At 37.1% G+C, this 17,804-nt stretch overlaps 1 protein-coding gene and 1 pseudogene across 1 annotated transcript in view; both read right to left on the reverse strand.

Moving 5' to 3' along the window:
- Nucleotides 1–270: 270 nt before the first annotated feature.
- On the reverse strand, nt 271–371 carry LOC122894911 (annotated as a pseudogene).
- Nucleotides 372–10,771: 10,400 nt separating this feature from the next.
- BRMS1L (BRMS1 like transcriptional repressor) overlaps nt 10,772–17,804 on the reverse strand; it is a 33,996-nt gene continuing 26,963 nt past the window's right edge. Inside the window, exons 6-10 of the mRNA XM_044230189.1 lie at nt 16,958–17,041; nt 15,764–15,828; nt 15,038–15,077; nt 14,025–14,151; nt 10,772–12,349 (exon numbers count right to left, since the gene is read on the reverse strand). Coding sequence (XP_044086124.1) covers nt 12,232–12,349; nt 14,025–14,151; nt 15,038–15,077; nt 15,764–15,828; nt 16,958–17,041 — 434 coding nt within the window. The 3' untranslated portion in view covers nt 10,772–12,231. The remainder of the gene's footprint in view (nt 12,350–14,024; nt 14,152–15,037; nt 15,078–15,763; nt 15,829–16,957; nt 17,042–17,804) is intronic.

Genomic DNA, 17,804 nt, shown 5'->3' on the forward strand with positions numbered 1-17,804 from the left:
GATGAGATGAAGTGAGGTGAGTGGTGTCGGTGTTGTTATGCAATGTTAGGAGGCTACGGACCTTCCGATGATATGCCAGGAGGCGGATCACCTGCTTCCCCACCGCAGGTGACTTCAAGTAACTGAAACCACGGACAGCAAAACTGTGAATAAGGGAAGACTAAAGTATTTTGTTTTTTTCATGTCTTGTAACATTTTCTTAATATCTTTTAGTTATTTTGAAATAGCAGATCACAGGGGTTTTTTTTGTGGGTTTTTTTGTTGTTGTTTTTAAGTATGGAATGCTTCACGAATGTGCATGTCAGCCTCATGCAGGAGCCATGCTGATTTTCTCTGTATGTCATTCCAGTTGTCTTATATCTGATGCTCAGCCTCACTTAGGGGAGCATAGTAGGTCACAGTTTTGATCTGTATCATGGGTATGTCTTTCTGGCATAGAAACAAGTTATTCTACTTCTTTTTCTCTTTTTATTATAATAATTTTGCATGGGATTTGACCTTCATACTTGTTATTTTTATATAAAAATGGTTTCCCTGGACATCTACACTAAGCAAGGCACAGGAAACCTTCTCTAACATCACAGAGTTCCCTCTTTAGTTTTTTTTTTTTGTATGGGGCTCAATAATAGAGTGGTTTGTTTTCTGAGCTTTTCCTGGTTCTATTGCAAAACCCCACTTCAGTCTGAACCTTCCCTTTTCTTCATTTCTGCTGTCTCTATCCTGCTCAATTTTAAATCCAGTTCTTCTTTAGAAGCATTGTGACTATTCTTGGCCTTTTGTTCTTCCATTACCAAACAAGTTTGTCAGTTTCCTTGAAAAACCCTGTTAGAATTTATTTTCTATATTTCATTTAATTATTTAAAAGTCATGTATCTCTCAGGGCACCTGGCTGGCTCACTTGGTGGATCATGCAACTCTTGATCATGGTGTCCTCAGTTCAAGCCCCACGTTGGATGTAGAGCCTACTTGAAAAAAAAAAAAGGCAACAGAAATTATACATATTTTTCATACATTGTAAAGGTAAATTCTGCTTCAAGATGCTTTTGCTTTAGATGTATGGATGGTATATGTGTGTATACATACAATGAATGTAATAGGATATGTTCTCTGTCAAAAAGTATGACAGCCACTGCCCAGAAAGCTACTTCAGCACTGATTCCCCCTTGGGCTTCCTCTTTTCCATTTGGTGTTCATTTTCTTATTGACTAAACTAAACTGTTTTAAAACCACAAGCTTTCATTTCTGGGCTCCATACAGATCTGTAGGGGAGAACTGCTGATAGTGGTGATAGAGTTTGAAAGAGGCTGAGAGAAAAAAATGCAGGGAGTTTCCTTAAATCTCCCTTAAATCTCATCCCATCGTGGGACCATTTCTTACATATCTGCTCATTCACTCAGCTGGAAACTGCCACTGAGTTTTTTAAATAGCCTTCTCATCCCTTGCCAGACAGTGTAGGGGTTTGTAAAATTAGACAATAAGTCATAGAAAATAAAGAAATACTAGAAATGTCTTCACTCTTAGGAAGTCAGTTTGAAGACAAATAGTCTTTGTCAGCCACCAAGGGGTGGGAATTCTTAACAGCCAAACCTCAAAGCGCCCTCTGCTGGCATCCAGTATTCACTACCACTAGTCAACAATTAACAAAATAATGTAGACCCCATTGGTATATAGTTTTAAGATGGTGATCACTCATAGGGGGTTATATTTATATTTAGTGTTATGTTCTTCAACTAACCAAATAGAACTCAAGCACCAAGATTAAAACACCTCAAAATTATACAAAGCCTACAGTGTTTTTTTCCTGTTTTGTTTTTATTACAAATTTTCAAGGATTACAAACAAATCTGAGCACTGTTTGAAGAAGAAATGGACTATTCACTTGTAATTGTTGAGAATAAATGTTATGTTAAAAATAATTGTTTTGGACTTTTTTTTATGAACAGGTGTCAGTATTTCTGGGATAAATATATGCTGTGTGTCTGTGCTTCCAACTTTACATTTTTCCCTGCTCAAAACAAACTCATAACTAATCCTCTTTCAGTCTTTATGTGAAATTTCTAACTGCCTAAAAGAGATTATCATAAAGAAGAATAAAGATAAGTTCTTGGATTTATAAAGTTAAGTTTACTTTTACCATGGTTAAGTTTATTACTATAGAACAGCCTTAAAAATAAAGTTAAATAAAATTAAATGGAAGAATGAAATAACATCTTGAAAATTCAAATCACCCATCAGTTTCTAAACTGATAGTTATCTGTGTATTAGCATAGTTATAGAAAGATATTTAAAATATAAACATCACTTCCCTTGCTTAACAAAATTAACTATTTTGTGCATTTACACACTAATATATATAGTACCTGCTTAGCTTTTTTTCTAAAAGGATTATAGAAATCTTTCTTTTTTTAAAATTTTTTATTTATTATTTTTTTAAGATTTTATTTATTTATTTGACAGACAGAGATCACAAGCAGGCGGAGAGGCAGGCAGGGGGGGTGGGTGGGGAAGCAGGCTCCCCGCCAAGCAGGGAGCCCGACAGGGGACTCGATCCCAGGACCCCGAGATCACGACCCGAGCTGAAGGCAGAGGCTCAACCCACTGAGCCACCCAGGCGCCCCCAGTTCCTAATTTTCAAAGCTCTGATAATCTTGTACCTACTAATACCTCACAATAACTTTGGGTATAACTCAATGTACCAGTGATATTGTTTACCCTCAAGAGAAGAAACTATGAAACAACCTAGTTTTAGATCTTTATATAAAAGATCAATAAATTGGGGCGCCTGGGTGGCCCAGTGGGTTAAAGCCTCTGCCTTTGGCTCAGGTCATGTGTCCAGGGTCCTGGGATGGAGCCCCGAATCAGGCTCTCTGCTCAGCGGGGAGCCTGCTTCCTCCCTTCTCTCTCTCTGCCTGCCTCTTTGCCTACTTGTGATCTGTCAAATAAATAAAGTCTTTTTTAAAAATCAATAAATTAATTCATTTTCCAGTATGAATTAATATTTATTAATTTGCTATTTGTGAATTTTCTGTATGAAATTACTAGTTAGGCCCTTCCTCATCAATAAGTCTAGAGAATCTGTTGATTATCAGTAGATCCTTGGGGAAAAACACAACCATAGAAAATTCTATTTTAAGAATATTGAAAATAAAATTGGGAAAGTGTGGGGCAAAAAGTTTACCAACAGGACTATAAATTTAATAGGCAAATAGAAACTTTAATGCCACATCCCTTCAGAGTACTTTGATCTGTATTAAAAGTTCTAATGTTTCCTTTTGTTTAATTGCATACTTTGTTTCTATAGTAACTCTAAAGCATATAATCCGTTGCAATGTTCCTAAGCCTTTTACATGGGGTCTTCTTTTCAGCTGGTAAACAGTAATAACAATATAATCCTAGTTTAGAACTTCATCTTCTTCCTGAAGATCCCTTAATTAGTACGCAATAGAATTAAATGCAACTGCAGTCTCTCTATATGAATTTTAATAATTAGAAGAAAAAAATACAAATTCTAAACCAAGTCCCTTAGTTTTCTAGGAATTTACTGCCACCTTCAGGTTTTAATCAAAATGCATTAATACTATAGCTTTTACATTTCTAGGAGAGAGACCCTGGTTAATGCGGTAGAAATATTAACATTATTTTCTGGTTTTGAAGGCAAAGTGCTCTCTAACTTAGATTGCAGTACAAATGTCTTTCATGAAATGTGCTTTCATTTTGTCTTGTCTTTTATGATTCTGCTATAACGTGTAATTGAAAATCAAAGCCTACAGTTTGTTTTATCAGTCATTATAACTATAATTATACACTGTGAGCTCCTAGAAGACTGTCCAAAATACATGTAAGGATCTTTAGGTTAAATCCAATGAAAAACCCTTCAACAAAAAAACGGTTTTCAGTGTTCCATGTATTGATGCCCTCCAGCCAAAGACCACCCTGAACCTACCTATAGTTAAACAAGCTGGGTCTCGTGCTCCTTGCAGTGAAGGAACACCACACGGGACTGTGGGTATCTGAGAAAGAAGGTATTTTAAAAAGGACTTACAGGATTGTAGTGTATTAGGAGATTTTTTTGGTAGGGCTTGAAAAAGTGTCAGGAAGCAGGGGCAATTCTGATTGGGCATCTTGATTAATTTTATTTATAAGACAGGAGGAATGAAAAGAGGCCAAAGATGTAATTTGGTAAAGAAACAGCAGTCAGTCATATTAGCAATAGGGGGAGGTTTCCTATTTTTTTTTTTTAAGATTTTATTTATTTATTTGACAGAGCGAGATCACAAGCAGGCAGAGAGGCAGGCAGAGAGAGGAGGAAGCAGGCTCCCTGCTGAGCAGAGAGCCCGATGTGGGCCTCAATCCCAGGACCCTGAGATCATGACCTGAGCCAAAGGCAGAGGCTTAACCACTGAGCCACCCAGGCGCCCGAGGTTTCCTATTTTTGTTGTCTGCAGACTGACCTTGTTTCTCTCTAGACTTAGACAAGCTTGTGAGGGGGAGAAGGTCTTGGGTTTGTTTTTTTTGTTTTTTTTTTTTGTCTCGTTTCATCACAGTCAAAAGTGGCCTTGTTTAATGTTGGTGCTTTATAAGGCTGTTTAAGTTCAACAAGAGAACTCCAAGGCCTACCAGTGAGTGCCAGGCAGTTCCTAGTTTTCTCTTTCTCACATATACATTTGCAACTCTATCAATATCCCTATCTTTTGCTCCTTGAATTTGTGATGAAATTACAAAAGTTTATTATAATTTTTGAGATGAAAATCAACAGAAAATGAAGCCCTGGCATTTGTGATAAATATTGCAAGAGTCAGAAACCTAGCTTAAAAAAAAATAGCAAAAGGGGAATTTATTAGAAGACTCATGTGACATGAGAAAGATCGTGGTATAGATGGAACGTGAGTCACCTGGAAGCACTAAGTCAAACACCAGGAGACTATCTGTCTGACCTCCGTCTGTTCAGCAACCTGTGTTGTCTTTCTACACAGGGCAGGAAAATTAATTGCCTGTAATTCTCAAACTTTGTTGTCTTCCCAGTTTCAATAGGAGAGGGAGACGATTTCTATTTCCACAGTCACAGCTTGAAAGATCCCAGCAAAGAGTTCTAATCGGGGCAGCCCGAGTTACATGCTCACTTTGTCTAAACAACTATAACCAAGATTGGCAGACCGTGAGAGAAATGTGTGCTCTAGTTGGATCCACATCGTTGGGGGAAAAGCCCTTCTTGGAAAAAGTGGAACTACAGTGCCCTGCAGACCAAAGAATTGAGGTCCAGCAGGGAGTAAAGTAATAATGATGATGATAATAATAATAAATTCTGGGACGCCTGGGTGGCGCAGTTGGTTGGACGACTGCCTCCGGCTCAGGGCGTGATCCTGGAGTCCCGGGATCGAGTCCCACATCAGGCTCCCAGCTCCATAGGAAGTCTGCTTCGCTCTCTGACCTTCTCCTCGCTCATGCTCTCTCTCACTGTCTATCTCTCTCAAATAAATAAATAAAATCTTTAAAAAAAATAATAATAATAATAATAAATTCTGGGTTTTAGAAATATAACATTTGCTATAAAGAAAAAGGGCAAGAAGCAAGAAGACCAATTGGGCTATCACAAGCATCCCCATAAAATATACTAAAGGCTTGAGTTGGGGCAGCATCTGGGTCATAGGACAAAAGAGGGTGATTTCAGAAAATGTTTCAGAGTTAAAATCTATAGGACTTGATAATTCAATATAAAGAGTTGAAATATGTTAATGGCCCTTACCTAGGATTTATCGTATTCTAAGCACATGGTATGTATTAATTCATTGAAACCTCACAACCTATAGAACATTTAAAATTGTCTTCATTTTCAGATGAGGACATTTGGAGGCACATGAAGGTTAAGAAATTGCCCACGGTCACACAGCTGGTAAGTTGCAGAGTTCACACACACTTAGTCTTGCTCTGAAGCCCATGAGTTTCGTTGGCTGCCACAGCCTGCCCAAGGCCTGAATCAGGGGGGACAGCAGCATGAATCAAGGGTGGGAACAGAGGAGGAATACAATTGGGGTTGGCGGAGGGATGTGAAGAGGTAGTATTTCATTTGTATGTGTGAAGTTCAAAAAGTGTGACCAGCAGCTGGAGATGCCCCACAGGTAACGTGCAATATACACCGTGGATGAGAGCAGAGATTTAGGTTTGGGATTGTCAGAAGACACATGGTAGCCGAAGCCGATGAAGTGAGGCAAAACTCTGCAAAAGGCTTGAATGAGGGTCATCATGCAGCCTAAAGAAAAAATAAATAAACAAACAGAGACGGTGGAAGAAAAAATTAATTATCACCAGAATCAGTGTTTCTGGTGTAAGGAGAAATAGGCACCCTTGTATACTGTTACTGGGAGTGTAAATTGGTATGATTTATTTGCAGGGAAATTTGGCAATATCTAAAAAAATATAAAAATCCCTTAGCACTTGACCAAGCAATTGCGCTTGAAAAATAGACTCTTTCCCAAGGTCAGAATGTTATGTTCAAGAGTATTCGCTTCAGTCTTGTTTGATAAGAAAAAAGGAGAGGAAATATCTAAATGTTCATCAGTTCCATATCATGGAATTCCACGTGGTTATTCCATAAAATGAATACCATGCAGTCATTAAAAAGAATGAGGTAGATCTCTGGGGACTGGTAGGGAATGATCACCAAGACATATTATATTTAAAAAGGATTGTGGCATCTGCGCGGTTCAGTCAGTTGAGCGTCCAACTCTTGGTTTGGGCTCAGGGGCGAGAGATTGAGCCCTGGGTCAGGCTCTGTGCTCAGCGCAGAGTCTTGCTTGTCTTTCTCTCTCTCTCTCTCAAATAAGTAAATAAAAAAAAATTTTTTTAATAAAATTTAAAAATTAAAAAGAAAAGAAAACGAGAAGTGCAGCAGAATACACATCCTATTCCTTTAGTGTAAGTAATAGGTCCCGCTATGCCATATTTTATTTACCTGCAGAAAAACAACCAGTATAGGGCTAGAATCTTACAGAATCTTTTGAAGCTCAAAATGGAGGTAGAAAAAGAGCAAGTCGGAAAACCAGTTGAGTACAGGAGGCATCTTGCAGGCAGAGTGACCAGAGCGCAGGCTCTCCTCCTGGGTTCTCCTCCTGCCTTGGCATCATGCTCAGAGAGGGGGCTTGCGCTGTGACTGGTGCTGAGAACTCCCTTGAGCAGCTGCACCTGGGAGGAGGGAGAGGCGAGCTCTAAAGAAAAGGAAGGTGGGTGAGTGAGCTCCCCCTCCTATATGCCGGAGGACCCCCAACAGAACCCTTGGGCATAAGAGGGTGCAGCTCAAGCTGGTGTAGGAAAGACCCAAACCAAGTTGGCCCTTGTGTTGTGGGACACCGTTATTATATATACACATATGTAATTATAAAATATAAGTTAACCCCATGGGGTATAAGCTTCAAATAAAAAATTGCTGTAGTCGGGGTGCCTGGGTGGCTCAGTGGGTTGGGCCTCTGCCTTCAGCTCAGGTCATGATCTCAGGGTCCTGGGATCGAGCCCCACATCAGGCTCTCTGCTCAGTGGGGAGTCTGCTTCCCTTCCTCTCTCTCTGCCTGCCTCTCTGCCTATGTGTGATCTCTGTCTGTCAAATAAATAAATAAAAATCTTTTTAAAAAAAATTGCCGTAGTCAATAAGTAATTTTAACAGTTCCTAAAGTCTTTTTTTAAAATCAGTTTTCCTTAATAAGTGGTTTCCTTAGATGTACTTAAGCATAATATACTGAAATCATAAATTTATCCTCAAACAAGCAAAAGCACCTTACTGTTTTTGCCATTAACAATGGCATTTTTTAATTATTTCAATAATAAGTGAAATAGGGTATTTCTTTTCCTATCCCTCTAATAGCAGATATCATTTAGCCTCTGCTCAAGGATTTGGTTTTCTAAGCAGTTTAACATAAACTGTTATCTTTCTGGGAGAGATGGAAAGCTACCATGTGGCCTGCTTCTGGACTAGAATTATGAAAATTCTGTCCTCAAAAGAAAGCAACAGTGTGCTGGCAAGGGCACCCACCTCAAAACTCTATCAGACACAGGAAAAAAGATAAGGAGAGGCAAAGTAAACTTTAAAGACTTACTTTAAAGACTGTTACTACATAATGTTTTCCTTTGACCTTTAATAATAAAATGTCTTTGAAAGAGAATACATTAGCTTCAAGTTTAGGAGCAAAGAAATTTGAGACTTACAGTTGCTTCCTAGTGATAAATGGATAGATAGATCAATGAATGGATGAATATAGGTGGATGGGTGGGTGGGGAGGAAGGGAGAGATACACACACATTTTTTTCAGAAAGTTTAGCAACTTGAGATAAAATCAACTCAGTTTTAGAACACTCCAAAAAAATTATGTCATAGTATTTTGCCTCATGACAAGAAATTCCTCATGACCAGAAATTCCTAATATATGATACATTTATAAAGAGTAAACACATTAGAATTCTCACATTATGCTCATTTTGTTTTGAACATGAAAATATTAAATAACAACATTGGGTTTACACATCAAATACAGTTCTTGGTACATGGCAAGCATTAAAAATTATAGTACTACCACTGGTTGCGCATGCATCAGGGCCCATTCTGGTCCAATAAACTGGCCAGAGAGGGAGAGCCTACAGCACAGAAAGAACTTAAGGGGGGGAAGTAAGCAAGGCCTGCACAGCCCAGTAATGGGAGATATCTGGGTCAGCAGGGCGCCAGGAAAAAAAAAAAAGTCAAAATGAAGAAGATAGCACTGTGTCCAGCCAGTGCCAGGAAGGGGACACCCTCACCAGAGAACTGATGACTTGTTTCACCAAAACAAGTATCCTGATCACAAGGTTGCTTTCACACAGATTTTCCTAGAAGGAGAGAACAGACTTGAGGAGTCAAGACTCCTTCTCAATTATACTTAACCAATTTATATTATTAAACTGACGCTTGGCTGCCCCTTCAAACCTCTGTGAGTTGGTCAGCCTACCCTCCCCAGAGCTGTCTCTTTGGGGCATGTTACCAGTCTGTTAGGGCTGCGGTAACCAAATACCACAGACTAGGAGGCTTAAATGACAGAAACGTTATTTTCTCACCGTGCTGGATACTGGAAGTCCAGGATGAAGGTGTTGGCAGGTTTGGTTTCTTCTTAGGTCTCTCTTCTTGCCTGGCAGGTATTGACCTTGCCCTGTCCTCACAGTCTGCTCTGTATGCCCATGTCTGATGTCCACATTTCCTCCTATCAGTCAGATTGGATTAGGGTCCCCCCTAAAATGATCTCATTTTAACTAATCACCTCCCTAAAGACCCAGTCTCCAAATACAGTCAGATTCTGAGGTGCTGGGGATAATGGCTTCACCATATTAATTTGGTGAAGGAGGTGGGAGGCACAGTTCAGCCCATTACAGGATATAGAAATAAAGTTCAAGTTTTTGGGCCTGTGAAGTAAAGAGCAAGACTGGGCCACAGTGACACCAATAGGGTAAACTGCCTCAGTTAATCCCATCTGACCTACCAGCCACAATTCCTATAGTTCATCCATAAAGACAGTATAAGGAATATGCATTTTTCCCTAACCCCATTATAAGCTTTCATTTAAAAAAAAAACTTAGATTTCCTTATCTTTAGCAATTAAAATAGTTTATATTTCAGTTTGGCATGGGACTACATAAATCCTAACTAGTGTATTCATCCTGCATCTACTTTTTTACCTTATAAATTCATTTGAGCTCAGTTTTAGTGTACTGAACTTACTGCGTCCACAAATAAAATCTTCAAAATAACAGCGAATACCCATTTTTATTTTCAAATAATTATCGGTGAGGGGTACATAGTTCTCTGAGTGGTGTTTGAGTTCTGAGTACCAATGTGTATTTCAGAACAGCCTCCGGAAGGCTGTAATGAGAAGTGCTCACTGCTCAGGCTGCCGACGAGAGAAAGGGACAGAATGAGGAGTGTGCCTTTTTTTTTTTTAAGATTTTATTTATTTGTTTGACTGAGAGACACAGCTAGAGAGGGAACACAAGCAGGGGGAGTGGGAGAGGGAGAAGTAGGCTTCCTGTGGGGCAGGGAGCAAGATGTGGGGCTCGACCCCAGGACCCTGGGATCATGACCTGAGCTGAAGGCAGACGCTTAACGACTGAGCCCCCCAGGTGCTCCGAGGAGTGTGCTCTTAATTTACTAACAATTATTAGTGATGCATTGGATTCGTGATGGTTGGGGTATTTTTTTTAACAGAAAGTGGCAGGAAGGGGTGGGCTGATTATGAAAAACTGGGAGCTGTGGCAGGAAAGGCCCTAAACTGATCCTAAAACAGAGGCTAATTATAAACATGACAAGACCAGCAGCAACTGATAATATCACACTTCACAGATTCTAACAGTCCTCCTAAATCTTTTGATCAGAGTCTGATGACATACTGCCAATATAAAATACAAAAATATTTATAAATCTATTTTATAATACTTTAGAGATGATTATAGTTAAATGTTTTCAAAGTAAATGCACTCAATCATAGTTTGTAAAATTAAGATTTTCTATTTAGAATTTCACAACATATGTGGTGCATTTTTATTAAAGTATAACATATGTGTATATTTTAAAATTAAGTATAACTTGGCCATCTTGAATACCTAAATATACCCCCAGTAGAGGTTGAACAATGGTGTAGGGAAGCAGAAATATTTGTTCAACACTCCAACTCTCTGTACCTATTAATGTAAATTGGCTGAAATCATTCTTAGAAGTGGACAGGTTATAAAGAACTCACACACGAGTAATTCAAGACACTACAAATGACACTCAAACACATCTTTTTATTATACTAAATTTAAAAATACAAATCTTATTAAAAATGCTTATGAAACATTGTATACATAAGTACTGTCAAATACTACAGGATTATGACATTATGTACATTTGCTAAGGTTAATTAGAAACAGAACAAAGTATATAATTTTGTTGATAACGAATTTCAGAAGTCAAATATTTTAACATTTGGCAACTGTGAAGTAGTGATTTGCACAGAAAGATGTTTGCAGAGGCAAAATAGTAAGAAAACAAACGGAATAATGCAGAGATTCCTGCCCTATGTGTTAGTAAGTAGCTCTCTTCCTCATCCTCCTCAGTCTCATTATAACAAATTAAAGTGCACAAGACCACCAGGAAAACTTGATTTGGTTGTACCCTAATATATACGACAGCCAATTGTGCTGCCATATTGAGGGTTTCAATTCTTTGTACTGTTCCTGAGGTTTTAGAAGTTAATTTTGCATGTGGCTAAGGGAAGAGAGGCCAATACTTTCTAAATTGCACCAAGTGGCCTTAAAGTGTAGAAACACCAAAGAGAAAAATACTAATTCTGGAATAGATTCAAGAATATTATCCCTGTCTACTTTGCCCTAGGAATAAAATAAGAACCTAGTTTTACCTCTGGAAAATGCTTACTAAACATCTGTTTCAGAAGGCCAGACATGAACAGCACGCACACAAAACCGTCAGTTACTATGCACCACTTACACACGGCATCATGAATGCCTTGCCCTCAAAAGGCTCACGAGAAATACGGGTAAAGCATGTTATTACTTGACACTAATTTTACTAATTAACATTAAGTACAATTTGTAAAACTAGGTCACCACCATACCATCAAGGAAGAGAAGGAAAGCTGCTAGTCTACAAAAGTGCTCCCTTTAGCTTTCAAACCCAATAGCTTCATTTTGGGTCAAACAAGATTGTAAAGAAAGGCCATCAGTTCTAAATAAGCTGATGATGCCATATATACATACTCACGTACATATGTTTAAATTTCAATTCTCATTTAACACTAATGTACCAGTACAAACCATTTATAGGAAACATTTTATCAGGCTTATTTACAAACACCATGAGTGACAAAGATATGGAAAATCAAAGAAATTGCAGACAAACATAGCCATTTAGCAACAGAGTTCACTAAAGATAAAATGGATTTCCATGTTTTTAAAAAACAAAGAAAAAAGTTTAGTAAGAAATCCCTACTATATATACCTGTTGGTCATTGGACCTAAAAGGCAAATAAATGTAATGATCATGATTAAGTTTTTATTACGGTCTCATTGACATATCAATATGAGGTCTACTTAGAGTACTACCTACAAATACAGTCTCTCATGATTTGATGAGAATATTAAGTTATTGAATACATTTTTAACTCCCATGGCACATCACACTTGATAACACTAATAAGGTAGCTTTAGATAACACTTAAATCATGATTATGAATGTTTAATTGAATATTTTCCTTTCTGTAGCTGTGAAATGTAAAGCTTAGATTTGCTTCCATCAGGCCTCTTAAACCAAACTTCATCATGGTTAATTGTTGTAATTACAGCACTAAAAAGGGGGGGAGAAAAAGGAATGAATGAATGAATTGCAATATGCCTCTGCCACTCCTTTTAGAGTACTAGCCATAAAACCAAAATAGCCAGACTGCAAGAGTAGATTCAGGTATATAACTGTCATTTACCACTAGCAGCAGGGCACGTTGTCGAAAACATCAAATTCAGCAACACTTAAGAGACAATCTCCTTTCTCTCCTTAATAGAATTGGTCATATTTACTATTAGAAGCATTAAATGCACATTGTTCCTACTATATCCCCACTCCACCCCACCCCCCAAAAACAAGTGGAGTAAAAAAAACTAATCACATAGTACTACACCTCCAATTTATATCAGCTCTGGCTGTAGGAAATCTTGTCAGTGTTTTTTAATTTTTTTTCAAATGCTTTATTTTTTCAGAGTATGCACTTAAGTTTTTATTTAAATTCTAGCTAGTCAACATATAGTGTAATACTGGTTTTAGGAGTAGAATTTAGTGATGCATCATTTACATGTAACGTCCAGTGTAGGAAATCTTAGAAATACCAATGCCTAATTTCCAGTGTCAAACCATCTATGGTACTTCTATGGATTCGTTTTGACACTACTTATCTTTATGTAGAAATATTTTTAAAAATAGATTTGTGTTTAATCCTCTTATTTCATTTCTTTTTAAATCATATTTATGCTAAGTAGTCAGTAAAATGTCTTAAAAGTGGTAAGATAAAGCAGAGAATCTAGGGGTAGCACATAGAACCTAGAAATTAGCTCAATGGGCTTCTATGAGTAAAGTTACTGTACACAATGCTCTTAGTATCATAAAACTTTACAGATGAAATTACAGTCTGAGTAAATCTACTGTGTTTGGAAAGTGAGCATTCTTCCCTAAATACAAACACCGCATTTACCATTCATACCTAGAAAAAGATATTTTCTTAGTATAGAAGGCTACCATTCTGAGAGAAATAAATCCTAAACTACTGAAGGAACAAAAGCAGTGATTAGCATTAGTATTTTCCAAAGGCTACAACCAGATAAAACTTTGAAGCTATCAGGGAGGCTGGCTCAGTCAGTGGAGCATGTGACTTTTGATCTCGGGGCTGTGGATTTGATTGGGTGTAGAGATTACTTAAAGAATTAAATCTTAAAAAAGAAAATAAAAGAAAAACTTAGAAGGCTATACAATTATAGAAAAGTTATTTAAGCTTAGACAGATTGAGTCCTTTAAAAGGTAGCTTTCAGTTTTCAAGTTATACTATAACTCTTAAGGCTCTCTTGAATTTTCCATTCCTTTCCTAGTTTAATTAATACTCTTTGTATCCAAAACACTGTAATACACCCAAAAAAGTTAATGATCAGTATATCCAGTCAAAACTTGTAACAGTCTGGTGTAAAGATCATAATATTAAAATCCTAACAATTCATCTACCGTAAGAACTAACAAATGGGACCACTTACCTGAGCTAAATAATTCCAACATTTCCTCTTGTGTTAACGCTTGTGCTCAAGAACTTACTATGTGACATTGGTCTATAAATATTAACACTGGTGAACACACATGCTAACCAAATCATATGCCAAGAGAAAAGAAGGATCCATAGGCAACTAATGGTGCATTATGAATACACTACATTATTATTGACAATAATGTTGTAATTACTGAGCAATGCTGAAATGATCATTTTTACCTTGTAGGACATTCATCTTTTTTATCAATACATATTGTTTGTCCACGTATATACCATTCACCATCATAATATAATCTTCCTTCTTCAGATCTAGCACTGTGCAGATGTTTCTCCAGTTTCACAGGTGCTAAAGGGATCAGTTCAAAAACTGTTATATTAGTAAGACATTGTCAGAAGAAAAAAACTGCAGAACATTAAGAAGTAACATCCATCCATGCATATATGTGAAAAAAATACTAAAAATAGTTCTTAGATAACAAATGTAAATCTAATAGAAAAAAGTACTAAAAATAGTTCTTAGATAACAAATGTAAATCTAATAGAAATAAGAGAGTGCCTGGGGGGCCCAGTTGGTTAAGCATCTGCCTTTAGCTCAGGTCATGATTCCAGAGTCCCAAGATCAAGTCCCACAGCAGGCTCCCTAATCAGTGGGGAGTCTGTTTCTCCCTCTGGTGCTCCCCTCCCCCAAGCTCTCTCTCTCTTGCTTTCTCAAATAAAATCTCTTTAAAAAAAAAAAAAAAAAAAGAATTTTTTGGTGGCATCTGCCTTCAGCCCAGATCATGATCCTGGGGGTCCTGGGATCGAGCCCGTGTCGGGCCCCCTACTCAGCAGGAAACCTGTTTTCCCTCTCCCATTCCCCCGCTTGTGTTCCCTCTCTTACTGCCATTCTCTCTGTGAAATAAATAAATAAAATCTTAAAAAAAGAGAGAGAATTTAATTTCTTACGTTTCTTATATAATTAACTAAGTTTTAATATAATGACAAAATGAAGTTATAGAATGTACAATAAATCGTCAGTGAACTACACAAGTGCCAGAAGGGGAAGCAGGTGCATTATCAGTTACTACTGCCAATTTTAAATAGGATTTTAATATATTGTATTTCCAGAAGTAGTGTTCACTGATGAAATGTAACCACTGATGGGGGCACTGTTTAATATGTGGATAACTTAACAACCCCTATTCAACCAGTCCCCACAGAGAAGATTGCTGAACTTGGATTAAATGACTTACGTTCTGTTTTCACTCTGTGCGGACCCAGTGTAGCCATTGCCTTAATTAAAACAAGAAGAAAGGCATTGAGTTTATAGACTGAAAGCACATTTTGGGATCTATTTAATGTCTACAACACTACTGATGACCTCAGTAGCTAACAGTGAAATATAGTCTTCAGCTGCTCTAATAAATTTTAATGTCCAAGACCACAAGGAATATAAAGAATAACCATTTCACCTAGAGGTGTCATCAATACCTGAACTGATCTCTTGCAACTAAAAAGTTTCTGAAAACGGACAAATTTAATATAAGACATAAGTCTCCACTTTCAAACAAGCACAGAAAATCCTATAATTCTTGAAAGTTCAATGACAGAATGCAAGACATACAATAGGATTTGAAATATTCACTTTCATTCATTCAACAAATGCCCAGGACTGGCCTAAGGACTAAGCACAGAAAGATTATTTATTACTTTTGGGCAACCTCAATAAATGCTTTTCTGTACTTTTGCATAAATTAGTTACATTATTGCAGGAAAAAATACAAATTGCTGATGTGTCTCTCTTAAAATATTCTTCCAGTCCACAACAGTGGATTATATCTGTATTAACTGCCATAGAGAGAATGTTGCAAAGTAAGGCATATTAACAATAATCATACTTTGATGTATTAGTGAAAATCGACAATCTTAAAAAGTAGACTATAAAAAGATAATTCATATTCATTGCTTTTTAATCATACCTTCCTAATTGTTGTCCAGTCTTCAAGAATATCAAGATCTTGTAGCATATAAACTATATATGGACGTGAAAAAGTCAAGGTCAATTTAACTGTAAGAATTTCACACTTTGGGGTGCCTGGGTGGCTCAGTGGGTTAAAGCCTCTGCCTTCAGCTCAGATCGTGATCCCAGGGTCCTGGGATCGAGCCCTGCGTCGGGCTCTCTGCTCAGTGGGGAGCCTGCTTCCCTTTCTCTCTCTCTCTGCCCACCTCTATGCCTACCTGTGATCTCTGTCAAGTAAATAAATAAAATCTTTAAAAAAAAAAAAAAAAGAATTTCACACTTTGAATTTTATTTCCAAACTTCTATTTTTCAGAGAATTGGAACAATGATTTGTGGACATAATCCTTTTGGCATGGCAAATTCTGACTTCAAGTTATTCTCCAAAAAACTCAGTATCAGGATAAATATATTCTGGTACCAGGATAAATATATTCATATATATATTTTATATCTATATTTTTTTCAGGTAAATATATTCAGCTATAACCATTTCTCTTCTAGGAGATCACTGATTGTAAGATATACCACCAACCTAATCACTGTTTTTGAGGTAGGGATGGGAAAAGTCAGGGAGGTGAGGGGACACCAAGATTGAAAGCACATACTACTTTAAGTTAAAGACACTCCAGTTTGGGGGGTTATGGGTTATCAGTCCATTAAGATTTTGTCTGACTCTCTTGATTTTGGCTCAGGTCATGATGACAGGGTCATGGGATCAAGCCTCACACCAGGCTCCACATGAGGCACGGAGCTTGCTTAAGATTCTCTCTCTCCCTCTCCTTCTGCTGCTCCTCTCTCTCTCTCTCTCAAAAAACAAACAAAAACGTAAAATAAATAAATAACGACACTCCAACTTCAGAAACACTGAAAAATGTTAAAAAAAATACATGTGAATTAATCATTCTATATTCATATCGAAGCCGTTGTGAACTACAAAGCCATATTTTCAAAGTTGAGATCGTGACTAAATTTCTACTCCCTCCCTACCCCTCTTAATCTAAATTATATTCTTCTGCCTCAGTTTTGGAAATCATCTTTTACCTATTACAGGATCATATAAATAAAGTCAGTTATACTAATAAAAATTACAAAGATGTGCACAATGCAAAAGTGTATACCAAAGCAAAAAAAAAAAAAAATTAGAAAAGGATATCTGAAACAACAACTGGCTTCTTTTTGTCAGGACTGAAAGGATCCTTCCTCTTTTTTCTTGACTGAAGCTCATCATTCCACAGTTCTGGCAAGTAAATAAAAATTAAGTATTAGCTAATCTTTGAAGATAAAAGTGGGGTGAAAAAGCTATGTATTTTCATGGCAGAAAATTTCATTATAAGCTATGTATATACACATATGACTATATAATGAGCAGCTATATATTCATAAAATTTCCTCTGCCATTATTAAAGTAAAAATAAACTTGGTACTTAATGACTAGTAACTGATGAACATATGTCAGGTACTTTGTTAAATATACATTGCATGCATTGTGTCACCTAATCCTCAAAGCTATGTCTGAGGTAGGTATTCCTATTATTTCAGTTTTACAAATGAGGGGACTGAATAAGAAAAGCTACAGTAACTGTCACTCATGGTCACCCAAGTAGTAGGGATTGGGGCAATGGCATTAGAATTCAGCTTATCTGACTCCACTGTGCCTATTCTACACCAGAGAAATACAATTTATAAGAGATAAAATAATATACATGCGAGACCTGTAGGATAACCCAGTATATCTTCCACCCAATGTAGAAAGCCTTCCACCCAATGTAGATTGTAGAAATACCCCTGAAAAAGCAATTTCAATCTTGGACTGATCTAATTATTAATAAGTTTTTCCTTCTAAAACAAAAATCTACTCCCTGTAATTTCCAATTTGTGTGATACCAAAAAGAAAAGGTTTTTATTCCTTCTTCTACCTGATCTTTTAACACTTAGACTTTAAAGACTTACTGGAGTTGTCTTCTAATACTATTCTTATATTATAAATTATATTACATATA

This window comes from Neovison vison, chromosome 13 (assembly GCF_020171115.1).
Source record: "Neovison vison isolate M4711 chromosome 13, ASM_NN_V1, whole genome shotgun sequence".
Lineage (NCBI taxonomy): Eukaryota > Metazoa > Chordata > Mammalia > Carnivora > Mustelidae > Neogale > Neogale vison.